This window comes from Brassica napus, chromosome C3 (genome assembly GCF_020379485.1).
Source record: "Brassica napus cultivar Da-Ae chromosome C3, Da-Ae, whole genome shotgun sequence".
Classification (NCBI taxonomy): Eukaryota; Viridiplantae; Streptophyta; class Magnoliopsida; order Brassicales; family Brassicaceae; genus Brassica; species Brassica napus.
In genome coordinates, this window is record NC_063446.1 from 44,080,608 (window position 1) to 44,100,168 (window position 19,561).

Below are 19,561 nucleotides of genomic sequence, written 5' to 3' on the forward strand. Positions count from 1 at the left end.
TTCCCAACTGAACCAAATTATGACTCGGAGTCTGGGACACCGGACTGACCATCATTTGTCGCAGTCGAACAATTAGATTACCTGGTTTAGTACTTATTATTAAATTCAACCAGTTAATATTCCGATTCTAGTGGTTTAAAACTCACTTTTATACCAGGTTGACAAACCAGATTGTTTGTTCTCAAAAGTATTTAAAGGCCGATATTTTCGGAATACTGATCAGCTAGATCTTATTCACCGTTGGAGAAGTATCTGATCAGCTATATCTCTGGTTAATAAAGGGCTAATCAAAAGAGTGGGAACGGGACAGGCCATCTCCGTATGGAATGATCCATTGATTCTTGCCCCTCCCCCGAGATCAGCAAATCAAGAAACACTATCCCAATTTTTAAATCCTTCTTTGAAGGTGGATCATCTCATCGATCCGTTGACGAAATCTTGGAATGTGGACTTGCTCAATGTATACATACATCCGGAGGATGTCAAAATTATTAGAGGTTTGGCTATAAGCCGGAATGATAGGCAAGATTCTTATGGAGTTCCCCTCCACAAGACGCAATGTAATATGTTGCCTTCGAGCTCGTTTCTCTGACAGTGATGATCGGAGTTCCCCTTCAGTTGTGTTCTATGTTGATTCCACCCCCACCGGCTTGGCTTTCCGAGTCGGTAGGACATTTATCTTAGTTTAGTTATTATTGTTGTCAAAAAAAATGACTTTTATAAAATTAAAATTCTGAAATCATCTATATTATTAAAACTGAATTATCTTTTGGAATTGTTTAGAAACATTGATAGCAGTATAAAAATATATATATTAATTGTTTTTTCATATTTCACTTAGTTTAACAATTTTATTAATTATATTACATTAACAATACATCACATCACTAATTATATTATCATAATAATATTAGTGCACGGTTTTTTTTTCTGAATTGAATGTTAAATTTAATTCAAAAAAGAAAAAACCTTGTTACAACAATGTGTGTCCCTTTAAAACTTTAAAATATTTCAAAAATTCAATCTAAACTTCAATCTACCAACTCTTCTTGGTCTTCAATCTTTCAGTCTTCAATCTTTTCCTTGCCAAACCAAAACTGCAAGCCTTGTATCCTTCCTCTGGATTATAGAAAACGTGTTCCTCACTGTTTTATCTATTAACTTTGCTAGGAGAGCAGGTGGTGAGGCCGCTTCTCCATGCATTCTTCTATTTCTCTCCCTCCAAATGTTGTGTACTGTTGCTTGTACCACATATCTAGTTGTAAAGAGAAAGAGCTTGTCTTGATTCTCATATGTAATAATCCTCCTTATACCAGACTAGCTCGTTGTATACTTCTCCTTTAGGACTCTTCTTGCCAGAACTTCCCAAATCTGTTTAGAGAAAGGACATTCAAAATATAAATGGCCAATAGACTCCATCGGTTCCTGACAGGAGATACAGGAAGTGTCGATGCTTATATTCCACTGCGCCATTCGACTACCAGTAGAGAGTCTATCTCTCATTGCAACCCAAAGTAAGAAGGAGTACTTAGGTGTTGCATGTTTGAACCAAAGCCTTGTGCCAATCATATAGCTGATGTTTTTCTCGAATTCCATGCCAAGTATCACTTGTCCAAAATTTCTCTTTGTATTTTTCATTACCATTCTTCCAAAGAGAAACATCTCCGTCCTCCGGTTTCATCTTCTCTTTAACCCTCTCAATCTCCAATTCAAATCTGTTCCGAACAAGGAACCGATGGTTCTTCTTCCTGTGATGCCTACAATCTTCAACTCTTGCATTATCATTTATTCTCATCTTTATATACCTTCCTTCCCCCAGGTTTTTATTTATTAGTTTTTAACATTAACTTTGTGCCTATTATAAAATCAAAAATATAAAATAACTGGGTTTTGCATATGGTTAAACGTTTGGTTTAATTTTTTTTACTAAAACTTTTTTTTATTTTAGTTTCAATCGGTGAAAAATTACACAGTCAAAAACATAATTCAAAGATATGTTTTGTAAATAAAATAATAACTTAAATCAAAATAATAAAAATGTATTACATTTATTGTCACTTAATTTTTCACTTAGTATAATTATTTTACTCAATAAAAATTATTTCTATTTCACTTAATTTAGCCAAACACATAGAAAGAGTCATTTTTATTAGTTTTTAAAATCAGTTAGGCATGAACATTGGTTATCCAGTTAGGTACAGATTGTTTCTTTCAGCTATCGTTTTTTTTTTGTTTTGAAATTAGACACCGGTTGAATATTATGTGTGGGTTTTGAGTTGCGTCTTTCTAGATCTGGATGAGTTATGTTATGATGTATAGGAACCTAAAAATATCTAAATAACAAATGTATCTTAAACGGGTTTGGAAAATTGTACCAAAAATAACTATATTACCTAATTCGGTCTAGGTCTTTTGAATACAGTTAATTATATTACAAAATCTAAAATATATAACACTAATTATGAAAAACAAATATCAATGTATAAAAATATAAAAACTAATACCCGCCGGATGCGCGGATCAGTCTCTAGTAATTCTTTATAAGCACAGTATACCTTTACCACAAATGAACAGTTAAAATTCCCCAATTTAGCATTTATGCCCAAATCGAAGACCTTTGTTCTCTGATTTTAGTGGCTAGGTTGGTATTTTACAAAATGATTCTTTCCCCACTATTTTTCTAGTAAAATCTTGATTGTGAGAGATAGATCGTCATGTATATCCATGCAGGCCCGATCCATGGTATAGGCAAAGTAACCACTCGCTTAAGGTCCAAAACTTTTTGAGGGTTTTTAGCTTAACAAAAAGGGTACAAAGGTTTTTTAAAAGTTTTTTAGCTTAAAAAAAGACCCAAGATTTTTAATTTGAATGGGGCCTTTAATAAGATTAGGCCGTCGTCCATGTATCCATGTGATTAAGATACAATGTTTTTTAGTGTTCATTCTGTTTTATGTGAATACACTAACATGTTGTTTCCTTAAGAGACACATGTTTAGATACCCTCAACATGTAAAGAGGCAAGAGATGCACCAATATTTTTTTTTAATGAATATAAATTAAATAAGTCAAAACATGTGCTACATCTAATGCTTTTATTAAACAATGTAAGCACATGGCAGTCTTCATGTTAAAGTAGAAACTGAAATTCTTGTTTCAAATCAAGTCACCAATCCTTTGTCTAAATACTTTTTGCCTTTCCCTTGGACTGATAACAATCTGAAACGGACTGTTTTGTCCACAAACTAAGTCAATGTCTTCTCATCTAGTGGTTGCTCACGTGTGCGTTGCGGTGTCTTCACAAACTATGAACCAAAGTTTGGCATGTATATCGGATGAGGAAACTCTCCGTAGGTGGGTGCCGAGACTGGATATGATCTCAGTTATTTCATTCCATGATGTAGTAAAATCCCCTCCTAAGATTCTCTATACAAGAGTTTTCCAGATCTTTGTTGAGTAGTTGCAGCTGAAGAAGAGGTGGGGATAATTTTCTTAAACTACTTGAAGCAACACACAAGTCGTATTTCTTGTAGCATTCCACTGCTACATTCTGTCACACGTTGGCAACTGTTCCATAGCAATATCCAAAAGAGAAAGCATTATTTTGGTGTCGGCTGAGAGAACCAAACCCCAACACTCAAAGAGCAATCTTGCTGAGCATGACGCACCTGCAGACAAATTTATTTGTTGAGAAGTTGTTTTTGAATTTATCCTAAGCTTGCTTCCATAGAATAATGTCAACTTCTTGACTTTCCCACTCTCAGCTCAATCTCATCCTCCACTTCGTTAAGTATACTTAGTCTATGTCAATTTTTCTATGGCGAGTTAGAACATCCGAGACCTAAGCATTATCTGCACCCAACACCTCCTTTAGACGTTTTGAATGCGACCATGAATCATGCCAAAAAGTGGTAAACTTTCCATTCTTAATTTCCATTATCATGAACTGCATTGCAAACCCTCTACATTTTAGGAACTTCTTCCACATCCAGGAACCTGAAGTAGTATTTCTTTTAATTGACCATAAAGAGCCTTTTTATTCAAGTAACTATGAATCTATCTCACCCATAGTGAAGACCGCAAAGAGAACAATCTCCATATCAGTTTGATGCAATAAACAATATTGATTTCCTTAAGAGGTAGTATGCTTAAACATCCCTCATTCTTTGTCAAACAAATATCCTTCCAACTGACATTTGCCTTGCTCATTTTTAGCTCAGGACATGACAAAAAGAAAACAGAACAAATTTTTTTTTTTTATCTCTTTCAGATAGCTACATGGAAGCTTGAAAGCAGCTAACAAGAAATTGGCAAGACTCGTGATTACATATGTTATAAGCTGCAGGCGGCCATCATGAGACAAAAACCTACATGTCCATGATCTCATTTGTTTCTTTATTTTCTCCACCAGTGGCATGTAATCATTTACTGTCATTCTTCTGGTAAGTAAAGGAAGTCATAGATAGTGTATTGGAAGCTGACCTAAAGCAAAAGGAAATCAGGACATGATGTCCATTTCTTGAGTTTGTGAAATTCCAGCAAGATACAAGGTTGATTTCTCAAGGCTGATCTTTTATCTTGATATCGCAGCGAAGTCTTTAAATATTTTTAGAACACCTTCAATAGATCTTTTTGTTTCATCCATGAAAACCAACATATCATCTGCAAACTAGAGATGCGTCAACAAGATATTTTGACATCGTTGATGGTAACTTATTTCCCTTATTTATGTTGCATTATCAATCATATGGCATAGGTAATTCATACAAATGACAAATAGGTAATGCAATAATGCACATCACTGCCTCAGCCTTCGTTTACTTTGAAAAAACCTGGTCAACTCCCTATAAACTTGCACTGAGAAAGATGGTGTGCAAACACATAGTTTAATCCAATGAATGAGTTCCTCAAGCATATTCAGGGCTCTCAGTGTGTTGAGGAGGAAATGCCAGTGTACTGAATCAAAAGCTTTTGCAATATCTATTTTCATTGCACATCTAGGTGAGACATCTTCCATGTGATAATCATTAACAATCTCATTCGCTAGCAATAGATTCTCCACAAACAACTTATCCTTCACGAAAGATGATTGTTTATAGGATATACATCGAGGTAGCGTACAATTTAGTCTGTTGGGAGTAATCTTGGAAATCACCTTATAACGTACATTACAGCAAGAAATTGATTTGTAATATCTTATCTCCATTGCATTGTCCTTCTTTGGTATCAGCGCTAGTAGTGTCGTGTTCAAACCCTTTGGCAGGAAGCCCTTACTAAAAAAGAGTGCACCGCTGTCGTGAAATCTTTCTCAATAACACTCCAAGCACCCTTGAATAATTCAGAAGTAAAGCCACCAGGTCCGTTGATTTGTTATTCGACATATGGAATATAACATCTTTAATTTCTTCATCAGTTACTGGTTTTATAAGTTGAGTTTTCTCCTCATTAGAACATCTGCAGCTAAGAGTCTGTTGCATCTTTTCAATAGTTTTACTCCGTAAATTTTGTGGCACATATGATAGGAAATCAGTGAAAAATCTCCCTCCTTCTTGATCTTTTTTTTAGAAGTAACAACAAGACAAGATGGACATCTTATTTCGCGAATTGCATTTTGTGTCTCCCTCATCTTAGTTGCATTGTGGAAAACTTTGTTATTACAATCCTCCAATTGTAACCAATGTAGTTTCGAGCGTTGTTTCAATATATTTTCCTCAGTATCTGAAACTCGCTGCCAATGTTCAGTTGCAATCAACTTTTCCTGGATGTTCTCTTAAGTATGGGCATTAAGTAATATTTTCTGCTTTTCATATAGGTCATGGTAAACTTCTTTTACCTTCTTGGTTATATCTCATAACTTCTCTTTACTCAAAGATCTGATCAATGGTTTAGAGGTATTGATAGATTTTAAGAAACGAAAGAGTGCAGATGTAGACTGAAATAGTGGTTGAGTATCTTTCCAGAACTCTTCCATTAATCTAAGAAACTTCAGCATTCCTGATACTACATTCGTGAAATTGAAAGGATTGCGCTTAGAAACTGCTTCAACTTCCAAAATCTGCCTCTAAGATGGTCTGAACATCCACCTGCTTCAAATATACCATATGCATGTGTACGTTGATGTAACCAAGTTTCATTAACCATAAACATATCCAACATTGTACAAATCAGTCCTTCATCACTTGCTTATTACACCATGTGAATTTTTGTCCTTGAGAACCTATACATGTAAGGTTACAATGTTGTATTACATTTTCAAAATCTTGTATACCCGTGGTGATTATGCATGAGTTTGGTAACTCGAATGTTCCTTACTATCAAGGATCTCATCAAAATTGCCCATAATAATCCACTACTTATTCATGAACATACAAAAATCCTGATGAGACTTGATATTCCTTAATAACTCATTTATACTCTCAGCCGCATTTTCAGCGTAAACAAAAGAGCAAAGAAACTCATCCGCTTCACCTTCGAGAACAACTTAGACAATAATTACCTGATCTGATTTGATGACGGGTGTCGATCTGACCTGAGAGCTCCAAATAACCCAAATCTTTCATTTTCTACTGAATTCATAATTGCTTACAAATGACTAGTCACTAAATACAGAGGTCACAATTTGACTGGACTTATTCTCCTTGACTCTTGTCTCCAACAAACACCCAAATTGCAAGTATTTATTATGTATCCAACTACGGACAATTGTATACTTTGATCTTTTATTAAACCATCTCACATTCCAGAAGAAACATGTCATTGAGAAGATTTTTTAGTATTGCCCATTCTCAAGTTACCGAGAGTGTCTTTACCATTTCCTGAGATCTTAGGAATGATTTTGTGGTTTGTTTCCGAATTCCGCGAGAGAGATGACCTTAGTGGACTATCTTTGTCAACATTACTCATTCAATTTTTTCTAATACGACCTACATCTTTTTTTCCTTCATCATCTTTTACTTCATGGATCTCCCCATCTTCTTTTCTCTTCACTATATCTTTTTATGTGGTAATCTCATTGCTTCCCTCCAATTTTTCACTTTTTCCATATTTTCAATTTGATTAATTTTCCATTTTTTCCATTTTTTCACTTTTTCATAGAATCTTCTGGATGACTTGACTATTTATGAGATTCTCTGATTCAAAATTAATATCAGCCTCCTCTTGAGTGACTAAATCCCCATTCTCTTTAGCATTATTGAGAGCTGCAAATTTTGAAGGAGTAATGATCCTCATTTGTCCATATTCGAGTGTTTTCTGGGGGCTTCGACTTAATTTACCTAGTGACACATGAGACCATCCCTCAACTACTTGTCCCTCCTCAATCTTATTTTCTTTCTCATTCAAGTGTGGTGAACTGGTTGGAGTTGAACTCATAATCTCCACTGATTCTAAAATCTTACTGCATCTTCCTCAACAATCATACCCATTTGTGATGTTTGACCAGTTACCTGCTTAGTTACATACATTGTCTCCAAAACTTCCTTGACTCACTTGGCTTTTTCATCTTTTTATTCATTACACATGACTTTCAACATGACCACATTAACCGCATGTGTGATATCGCAAAGAGTGCCAAAGGTAGATGAATTCAATGAAGGATGACTTACTATTCTTAGAAAAAAAATGATCTTCTTTTGTAGCTCCTTTGATAAGTCAGCATTGACAAAGATCTTTGATGTCTTAAAATTTGCACAAGAAACTGTTTCAGAATGTAGTCTCACCGGGAAACCCACGTCGTTTGTCATGAAGCTCAATCCTTCCCAAGAGAACATGTTCATTGGGACATTTTCAGGCGAACGCAAAGTGGAATAAACTTTACTTTTGGCTTCTCTTTTAAATCATCAGGCGTCCACTTAGTAACCATCAAAGGTATGTTTCTGATATTCCACATTCTCCTCTTAGGATTTGATCTCTCATCGATGGATTTGAAACTCGAAACTTCATTTTTGTGGCATACGCCTTATGAACTTCTATCGATTGTGATTTGCCCTTTTGAGACTACCAGATTTTGTTCTTTATGGCGTAACTCGAGCAATATGAAGTGATGTGTCAAGAAACTTTCCAATTAAAAAATCTTCCCAAAAGGGTTTTGCGTTGTTAATCACTTCATCTGGAATCTTCAGTCTTTTTCCTTCCAATTTGCAATATTGAAATCATATTTTTTCAGTACTTTATTGTCATGAGTCACGTCTACCCATGATGAACCTTTCACTATACATAGATGGGTAGTTACAATTATTTACACATTTTTAAATTTAAATTAAAAGGTAATGGCACTGGGGTAAATACACTAATATCAAAATCAAGGGAACCTCAAAAAAATGTTTTATGATTTAACAATATATACATGCATAAATCAGTATACTTACTGTTAATTAATCTTGAACAAAAAAACACCGAACAATAATTTATTTTTTGAGATTTGTGGATTCTAAACTGTATCCAAATGAGTTTTTTGACAGTTTATTCTAGAGTTCTAGTGATAAAGATCACATATATTGACTCCAACCAATATGGGCTGATGTATTGCATGAGGCCCACTAACCTTATACAACTCAATTTTTTTTCTTTTTTAACTATACAAGTTAATCCACTTAGGATCTCAATGGCATCATACAGATAAACTGCAGTATGATCATAATATTAATAACAACATATAAATATATGTAGAGATTTTTTTATTATTAATTGTTGTACAGTTTGTAAGCATTTGGATCCTTAGTGTGATGTGTAGATAAAATTAACTTGTTTTACACTAAACTTTAAAAAGTCAAAACTGAAGAAATGCTCAAAAGGACAAAACACATACATTCCATTAATCATAAATGTAATACATTCATGTTGTGAGAATTAAGAAATACGATTGATTACACGCAATATACAATGTAACATAGCAACAAATTCACTTTGCTGATTAGAAAAAAAAGAAACAAACTCAGTGTAGTTATCATTTGATTCTTGTGGATGAAAAGTCAAATCAATATTTAATATTGCCAACTAGTAATAAAAAGATTTAAATGAGTATTCTTCTATCTAAAAGAGCGTGATTAAAAACACTTTACAGTAACTAGGTGAAAAACAAAAAAGTAATTTTTATTAAAAAAAACAAATAGAGTAAAAGAGAGAGAAAATATATAAAAAAAAAGTGAAAACTGAAATAAATGAGAGTGAATTGAATACATTTATTTATTTATATTATTTTCTCCAAGTTAAACTTCAAATAAGAAGGTGGAAAATTTTACTCCCAAACCATAAAAGTACACAAAAAAAAAAGCTGAAGTAGAACGGAGTAACAATTTTTTTTTCTCTTTTAATCTCATTGGTAAAAAAATAGAATAAATGAGAGTATAATACTTTTACTCTATTAATTTTACTTTAAAAGTCCTATAGTTCTATACCATCACACCCTAAATCTACCCCACCAAACTCTATAAAAATAAAAAAAGCATGACGTTGTTATATAATCAAAACTAGATTTTGATCTACACACCCGCGCGGTTGTATTTTTTAAAAAAATATGATGCTATTTGTTTTTTATTTCACTATTTAGGGTTGAACAAAAAACTCGATTTCGAAGAATCGAACCGATCTCAATCCGAATAAGTAGTACCAAATCCGAACTGAAATTGATTAAATATCCGAATTATTCAAAATTTTGGTATTTGAAGAACTGAAACATAATCCGATCCGAACTGAAGTATTTTGGGCGAACTGAAGTATTTTGGGTATCCAAAATAGATTGATATACTTATATATATATATTAATTATTTTTAGATTTAATATATATATAAAAACATCTATAATATATATGATACTTTTAATTTCGTTTAAATACTTGAAAATGTATACAAATAATCAAACGTAAATATCTAAAATGGTTAAAATATACTCAAAACTCCAAAAATACTTCAATAATTATTAATTCTCTATCCAGATATTTAAACCAAACCAATTTAAATTGGTTATCCAAATCCGAACCGAATCCTCAAAGATCTGAACCGAACACGAAATCCCAAACAGACCCGAAAACGAACCCGAACGCCCACCCCTAATCACTATTATATATTTTATATGTGTCATCATAGGTTACAAATATATGTGTTATCATATAACTAAACGTATTTTATACGTACCATCAAATAAATTTTCTTATAATTAATAATATTTTATATGTACAATCAAATAAATAATCACATATATTATATTTTAAATTTTAATGTGAAATATAAAAACCATAATTTAAGTTGGTGTTTGAAATTGTGTTTTTGTATTGTATTTTTTCTTATATATATTGAAAACATTTTTATAACGGTTATTGGAAAATATGTTAGTAAAAATCAAATTTTGAATATATGTATATTTTTGAATGAATTTTTGATATAAATCAATTTTAAATTAGTATTTTGTTTTACGTATGTATATCAAGTAACATAAACCTATTATTTTTTTTAATATAATGTAATGAACTTCCAATTTTTTTAATAGCATAAGCTATTAAGCCTATTATTTTGTTCTAACTTACTGTGCTATCCATATTTCCAAACAACACTATTTTTTCTTAAATGTTATTTATGTTGTCAAGCAAAAGTTTAAAATACTTCTAAGATAAATTTCATTAATTAAATATATACATTTTCTCATTTAATCAAATCTCTCTCCACGAAAAGTAAATCAAATCTTTATCTCTCGTCTCATACAATATGGAGAAAGATTCTTGGGCAGATCTGTGGGACAACAATCAGTCTACGGCGAAAACAACCGACGACGGTAAAAGTGGCAGTGGTGGAGGTGGTGGGTCGGGTAAATACAAAGAGAAGATGGAGGCTGGACTGGGGAAAACGAAAGCGGCGGCGAGTTCGGGGTTTAAGAAAGTGAAGACGGGAACGTCGTTGGGTCTTAGCTGGGTCAAAGACAAGTATACCAAAACCACCTCCAAGAAGAATTGATTTCTTTTGCGTTTCAATTTCGCATTAAATAATAAAGGGGTTTTGTATAATCGAACAGATATGATGATATCGAATATTATTTGTTTTGGATTCTTCTTGTGATTTTTTGGACAGGTTAGGCTTGTTTGATCATGTGAAGAAGATTCACAAGTATATTTCAAAATCTTTTTTTCTTTAATTTTATTATAAAGTTAGAAAACTAAAAGATATTCTTCGATTGGTGTGCCAGATCCGTTTGCTTCCTTAAAGTTTTAGTTTTATTTATTAATACAAAAATCATACTTCCTCCACTTTTATCATTAGATGAAGTGATAAAATTATACACACAAATTTAAAATATTAATTTCTGTATATATTTTAAATATTAATTATTTATATATAAATATAAGGGCAATTTTCTCAAATAAATCTTTCTAAATTTTTTTCACAAAAATAGACCTAAAAACTAAAATAATCAAAATATCATTTTTTATTTTGAAAATTTTAAATTTATTTTAATTTTAAAAATTCCTCAACTATAAACCCTAAACCCCACTCCTCAACTCTAAACCCTAAATTCTAAATCCTATACCCTAACCTTAAACCCTAAGCCTTAAACTTCATCCATTAACTCTGAATCCTAATGTCTAGATTAACTAACTTTAGGGGTATAAGTGTATATTTACTTCTTTTGATAAAATATTTAAGTCTATTCTGGTTATTTTTATTTTTAAGGTCTATATTTGTGACAAAAACATTTTTAGGTCTATCATAGGAAATTTTTCTAAATATAATTTAGTTAATAATAAAATAGTATTATATAACACATAAATAAATTTACACCAAGAAACTTAAAACACTTTAAATTAAGAGAAAACATGTAATAATCTATCACCAAATGCATAATTAATTCTTTATTTATAAGAGTGTAATTAACATATACTATTTACCAATAAATGCAGCGCAAGTTTCAGAAAATAATTAAAATATTAAATTCCTTATCACTTATTTAAAGTACTTATACATAAAAAAAATTTGTGGGGTTTTTAAATAAAAAATCCCAATTTTTGTGGTGTTTTTAATAAAAATGATTTTATAGAAAGACCTATATTTTAATTAACTAAATAATATTTCATAAAGATAAAATAATTCTCATCTAAGTTTTTATACATAACATATCATTTAACAATAATGTGAAATCATTTATCTATGTTACATATACAAGTTAATTAGTTGTAAACAATTAATATTTTTTTTATAGGATAAAAATAGAAGTTTGTAAAGGATAAAAATGAAATGAGCACAAAGTTGAACTTGCTTGCAGTTAGCAAAGTTTGTAAAGGATACATAAGCTTTGCTAACTACGAGCAAGTTCAACTTTGTGCTCATTTTATTTTTATCCTTTACAAACTTCTCGCATAACAAATCATCATCATCACATTGATTTATAAAACAAATTGGAGACAAGATTTCAGAATAATTTATTTATCACATCTACTAGAAAAACATGACAATTTTAACATTTCAGATCCAAATGCAATATGTCCGATTGAGTTTGATCCTCTCTAAGATAAAAACAAGAAACATGTACATTAATAAAAAAAAATTAAAATAGAATTTATAAGCATTTTAAGGCACTTAAACTCCTATATATTTATATTAAAGAAATTTATTTGTAGCTTATTGCCAACAATACTACTTGAATGAGAAATAAGAGACTTCGTCAACTCTCTGTTTGTTGTTTCATTCAGTCTCAGGGTGTGTGTTCCTCTCTACAACATTAAAAATGGATCTATTTTCTTTATAAAACATTATAAAATCAAATCCTTACTTAAAAAGTTTTAGTAAGTATGTCACTACCAACAATGGCTCAATAAGTATTAATACTACAAAAATTAAGGATATTTTTTTAGTACTCAATTAAGTTTGATTTATAAAACAAATTACAAAACCTTATAAATGTGAACATTAAGGTAAGAATTTTGAAAAAGTACCTCAAATACATTACTACTTTCAGCAATAGGCAACTCATGAGTACTATAAATTTCATCTCGTACTGAATCATGTTTGACATAATTAATGGTGATATTTGTGTGTACATAAACTTAGTAGTGAATCTTATACATCTATTTTATCAAGTTGTTATAAACGTAAGAGTTAGTCATAAATACCTCAAAGAAATTTCTACTTCCATCAATAAGCAAATCATGAATAATTGAAACTTCACCCCGTGTTTAAATCATGTTTGACACAATCATAAATAATATTTGTGTTCCTCTCTGAAACATAAAGATAATAGTAAACATATATCCTTACACTCCCTTAAATAATATCCTTACTTTTTGTAGCTAATAGTACATTATAGTAAATCTTATACGGTTATTTTATAAGGCCTTATAAATGTAAAAGTTGTTTTAAATACCTCGAAAAAATTTCTACTTCCAGCAGTAGGCAAATCATGACTATAAACTGTGTTCCTTGTCTTAGTCATTTTTGACACAGACATAAAGCTAATAGTGAATTTTCATATACACAGTTATTTTGTTGGATAAACTTATATTTGTGGTAATGATCCTTCATATACATAATTATATTATAACGTCTTATAAATGTAAAAGTTGTAACAAATAATTCAAGGGCATTACTACTTCCAACAACAAACAAATCATGAGTGCTAAATACTACCTTGATTGATTGATTTAATAAATGGAAATATGTATGTTCTTCTCTGCAACATAAAAACATGAAGCTAATAGATGTGATAAAATAACGAATAAGTCTTTATAAACAAAAACCTTAGCAAAGAGTTTCATGTGGTTACCTTAATGGTTACGTATAGATGCAGAATTCCTCCATTCTCTCGAAGTTTGTACAAATATGATTTTACTTGGCTATCATTCCTAATAAATAATGACAGAAGCTCTTTTGTACCAAAGTTTAGTTTTGAAAGTGAAGCATAACTGAGTTTTACACTGTTTTGTTGTCATCAGTTTCAAAATCTTCTAAAACAATGAAATCTTTTGTAGCATGAATTAAGAGAAGATCCTCTTTCATCGTCAATTGTGAAATCCTATTGAATTTCATTTATTAGTTTCTATTCTCCACATATAGAACATATTTCAATCATCCTAAGCTGATTATAAGAATACATGGATCAGTGAAAGAAAAAAAATGTATTCAACACAAAAATACTCATAGCACGAAGAATCAACAAGATATATCAAAAAACACTAATGCATAAACACTATGTTTTTCATCGATAAATATTATAAGATTTTATAAATTTGAGAATGTAAAATTCAATAAACTTCATCTCCCTTCCGAGAAAAATATCGATTTTGAGGAATCAAGCTAAAATTAAAGAAAAAAAAATCATATTCTATTATATTGTCACCTTCATTAACGTTCTTATACGTTTGTCAGAGAGATCGATTTGTTCGTCTGAGCTTGTAGAGTTTGTTAGGTTCACCGGAGAACTTGTTAGTTTCATCAAATCTCGTCGGATTTGGGCGCCGTAGAGATTTTGAAATCTCGTCCAATTTGGTTGGAGTCCGAGATTTGGAAAACTTGAGGGATAAATATATTACTTTTAGATTTCATTAATCAGGGGTATAATGGTCTTTTCTATTTAGTTTCTAAAAGTAAATGTAGTTAAGATAAAATAAAAAATGGTATTACAAATTTAGTAGTTTAAGCAATTTTTCTTATAAATATTTTATAAATTATTCTTAAACATTTATAAAAAGATTTAGAATGGTTAGTCCAATCTTTTTAATCACAAATTTAAAGTAAATTTGTGGTAAATTTAAAAAAAAATTCTTAACTAGAATATAGTGATTATTATTTAAAAATTAAAAATACATTAACATGTTTTAGTTTATTAAATTATTAATAAATTATATTATACTAAATTATAAATCATAAAATATCTTTAAATTAAAAAAAATTAAAATACATAAAATTTTGAAACTATTTATAAAAATTTCTTATATAAATGTTTTTAAAAAAAGTAAAACTTGAACGACAATTTTTCATTTTAAAAGTTAATATAATACATTGTATTAATAAACTTTATGTTTTATAATTTTAGTTATTATTTAGTATATCTAATAACTATTAAAATCATTCAATAATTTTATTTATAAAAATAAATATTAATTGTTTACAACAAATTAACTTGTATATGTAACACAAATAAATGATTTCACATTATTGTTAAATGATAACTTATGTATAAAAACTTAGATGATAATTATTTTATCTTCATGAAATATTATTTAGTTAATTATTAATTAATTAAAATATAGATCTTTCAAAAAGATCGTTTTTGTTAAAAAAAACCTTTTTGGGGGGGGGGGGGGGGGGGGGGGGGGAGGGGGCGAGGGTTTAGGGTTTAGGGTTTAGGGTTTAGGGCGAGGGTGTTAAATGCAGCGCACGTTTTAAGAAAATTGGGAAATTGCCAAAAATACTATTTTCAAAGTACCACTTTTCATGTTTACACTAACTATTTTTACCCACATCTTTAATGAAGGGTACAAGACATTTATAAACTTTTGATTACCTTTGACAAAAAAAAACATATGGTTAACTAATCTAAACTTCAAACATCAATTCTAAACCTTAAATCATCAACTCTAAACCCTAAACCATGAAACATCAACTCTAGACCCTAAACCCCGAAACATCAACTCTAAACTCTAAGCCCTAAAACTTCAAATCTAAACCCTAAAACATCTACTCTAAACCCTAAACGTAAACCCTAAATCCTAAATCTAAACTTAAAACATCAACTTCAAACCCTAAATCATCAACTCTAAACCCTAAACCATGAAACATCAACTTTAAATCCTAAACCCTAAAACATCAACTCTAAACCCTAAACCCTAAACCTTCAAATCAAAACCCTAAAACATCAAGTCTAAACCCTAAACGTAAACCCTAAACCCTAAACGTAAACCCTAAACCCTAAACCTTATATTTTTCTGAAATTCGAACCTTAAATCCTAAACCTTCAAATCTAAACCCTAAAACATCAACTCTAAACCCTAAACCCTAAATCTTCAAATCTAAACCGTAAAACATCAACTCTAAGGTTTTTAGGTTTAGGGTTTAGGATTTAGTGTTTAGGATTTAGAGTTGAAGGTTTAGGGTTTAGGGTTTAGGGTTTAGAGTTGATGTTTTAAGTTGGTGTTTGAAATTGTGTTTTTGAATTGTATTTTTTCTTATATATATTGAAAACATTTTTATAATGGTTATTGGAAAATATGTTAGTAAAAATCAAATTTTGAATATATGTATATTTTTGAATGAGTTTTTGATATAAATCAATTTTAAATTAGTATTTTGTTTTACATATGTATATCAAGTAACATAAACCTATTAATTTTTTTAATATAATGTTATGAACTTCCAATTTTTTTAATAGCATAAGCCTATTTTTTTTTTCTAACTTACTGCTATCCATGTTTCCAAACAATACTATTTTTTAAAAAAATGCTATCTATGTTGCCAAACAAAAGTTTAAAATACTTCTAAGATAAATTTCATTAATTAAATATATACATTTTCTCATCTAATCAAATCTCTCTCCACAAAAAGTAAATCAAATCTTTCTCTCTCGTCTCATACAATATGGAGAAAGATTCTTGGGCAGATCTGTGAGACCACAATCAGTCTACAGCGAAAACAACCGACGTCGGTAAAAGCGGCAGCAGTGGAGGTGGTGGGTCGGGTAAATACAAAGAGAAGATGGAGGCTGGACTGGGGAAAACAAAAGCGGCGGCGAGTTCAGGGTTTAAGAAAGTGAAGACGGGAACGTCGTTGGGTCTTAGCTGGGTCAAAGACAAGTATACCAAAACCACCTCCAAGAAGAAATGATTTCTTTTGCGTTTCGATTTCGCATTAAATAATAATGGGGTTTTGTATAATCGAACAGATATGATGATATCAAATATTATTTGTTTTGGATTCTTCTTGTGATGTTTTGGACAGATTAGGTTTGTTTGATCATGTGAAGAAGATTCACAAGTATATTTCAAAATCTTTTTTTCTTTAATTTTATTATAAAGTTAGAAAACTAAAAGATATACTTCGATTGGTGTGCCAGATCTGTTTGCTTCCTTAAAGTTTTAGTTTTATTTATTAATACAAAAATCATACTTCCTCCACTTTTGTCGTTAGATGACGTGATAAAATTATACACACAAATTTAAAATATTAATTTCTGTATATATTTTAAATATTAATTATTTATATATAAATATAAGGGCAATTTTCTCAAATAAATCTTTCTAAGTTTTTGTCACAAAAGAAGACAAAAAAAAACTAAAATAACCAAAATATCATTTTTTATTTTGAAAATTTTAAATTTGTTTTAATTTTAAAAATTTGAAACTCTAAACTCTAAACCCACTCCTCAACTCTAAACCATAAATTCTAAATCCTATACCCTAACCTTAAACCTTAAACTTCATCCCTTAATTCTAAATTCTAATGTCTAGATTAACTAACTTTAGTGGTATAAGTTTATATTTACTTCTTTTGATAAAATATTTAAGTTTATTCTGGTTATTTTTATTTTTAAGGTCTATATTTGTGACAAAAATATTTTTAGGTCTATCATAGGAAATTTTTCTAAATATAATTTAGTTAATAATAAAATAGTATTATATAACACATAAATAAATTTACACTAAGAAACTTAAAACACTTTAAATTAAGAGAAAACATGTAACAATCTATCACCAAATGCATAATTAATTCTTTATTATATTTTTTTTTTTGACATCAATTAATTCTTTATTTATAAGAGTGTAATTAACATATTCTATTTACCAATAAATGCAGCGCATATTTCAGAAAATAATTAAAATATTAAATTCCTTATCACTTATTTAAAGTACTTATACATAAAAAAATTTGTGGGGTTTTTAAATAAAAAATCCCAATTTTTGTGGTGTTTTTAATAAAAATGATTTTTTAGAAAGACCTATATTTTAATTAATTAATAATTAACTAAATAATATTTCATAAAGATAAAATAATTCTCATCTAAGTTTTTATACATAAGATACTATTTAACAATAATGTGAAATCATTTATTTATGTTACATATACAAGTTAATTAGTTGTAAACAATTAATATTTATTTTTATAGGATAAAAATAGAAGTTTGTAAAGGATACAAATGAAATGAGCACAAAGTTGAACTTGCTTGCAGTTAGCAAAGTTTGTAAAGGATACATAAGCTTTGCTAACTGCGAGCAAGTTCAACTTTGTGCTCATTTTATTTTTTATCCTTTACAAACTTCTCGCATAACAAATCATCATCATCACATTGATTTGTAAAACAAATTGGAGACAAGATTTCAGAATAATTTATTTATCGCATCTACTAGAAAAACATGATAATTTTAACATTTCAGATCCAAATGCAATATGTCCGATTGAGTTTGATCCTCTCTAAGATAAAAAACAAGAAACTTGTACTTTAATAAAAACAATTAAAATAGAATTTATAACCATTTTAAGGCACTTAAACTCCTATATATTTATATTAAAGAAATTTATTTGTAGCTTATTGCCAACAATACTACTTGAATGAGAAATAAGAGACTTTGTCAACTCTCTGTTTGTTGTTTCATTCAGTCTCAGGGTGTGTGTTCCTCTCTACAACATTAAAAATGGATCTATTTTCTTTATAAAACATTATAAAATCAAATCCTTACTTAAAAAGTTTTAGTAAGTATGTCACTACTAACAATGGCTCAATAAGTATTAATACTACAAAAAGTAAGGATATTTTTTTAGTACTCAATTAAGTTTGATTTTTAAAACAAATTACAAAACCTTATAAATATGAACATTAAGGTAAGAATTTTGAAAAAGTACCTCAAATACATTACTACTTTCAGCAATAGGCAACTCATGAGTACTATAAATTTCATCTCGTGTCTGAATCATGTTTGACATAATTAATGGTGATATTTGTGTGTACATAAACTTAGTAGTGAATCTTATGCATCTATTTTATCAAGTTGTTATAAACGTAAGAGTTAGTCATAAATACCTCAAAGAAATTTCTACTTCCATCAATAAGCAAATCATGAATAATTGAAACTTCACCCCGTGTTTAAATCATGTTTGACACAATCATAAATAATATTTGTGTTCCTCTCTGAAACATAAAGATAATAGTAAACATATATCCTTATTCTCCCTTAAAAAATATCCTTACTTTTTGTAGCTAATAGTACATTATAGTAAATCTTATACGGTTATTTTATAAGGCCTTATAAATGTAAAAGTTGTTTTAAATACCTCGAAAGAATTTCTACTTCTAGCAGTAGGCAAATCATGACTATAAAATGTGTTCCTTGTCTCAATCATTTTTGACACAAACATAAAGCTAATAGTGAATTTTCATATACACAGTTATTTTGTTGGATAAACTTATATTTGTGGTAATGATCCTTCATATACATAATTATATTATAATGTCTTATAAATGTAAAAATTGTAACAAATAATTCAAGGGCATTACTACTTCCAGAAACAAACAAATCATGAGTACTAAATACTACCTTGATTGCAGTGTTTTTAAAACCGGACCGGAAGCTGAACCAAAAATATTTTGGGTCAC

General features: G+C 29.8%; 1 protein-coding gene and 1 pseudogene across 1 annotated transcript; both read left to right on the forward strand.

Annotated features, from left to right (window-relative positions):
* Positions 1-10,586: 10,586 nt before the first annotated feature.
* Positions 10,587-11,036, forward strand: LOC125584421. The gene has a single exon (XM_048752881.1). It carries the CDS (start codon positions 10,696-10,698, stop codon positions 10,939-10,941), a length of 246 nt encoding a protein of 81 aa, XP_048608838.1. The 5' UTR covers positions 10,587-10,695; the 3' UTR covers positions 10,942-11,036.
* Positions 11,037-16,404: 5,368 nt separating this feature from the next.
* LOC106449173 lies at positions 16,405-16,975 on the forward strand (annotated as a pseudogene).
* The last annotated feature ends 2,586 nt before the right edge of the window (positions 16,976-19,561 follow it).

Bases quoted from the DNA above. Each gene is read 5' to 3' on its own strand.
- LOC125584421 (XM_048752881.1), top strand. From the start codon at position 10,696: ATGGAGAAAGATTCTTGGGCAGATCTGTGGGACAACAATCAGTCTACG.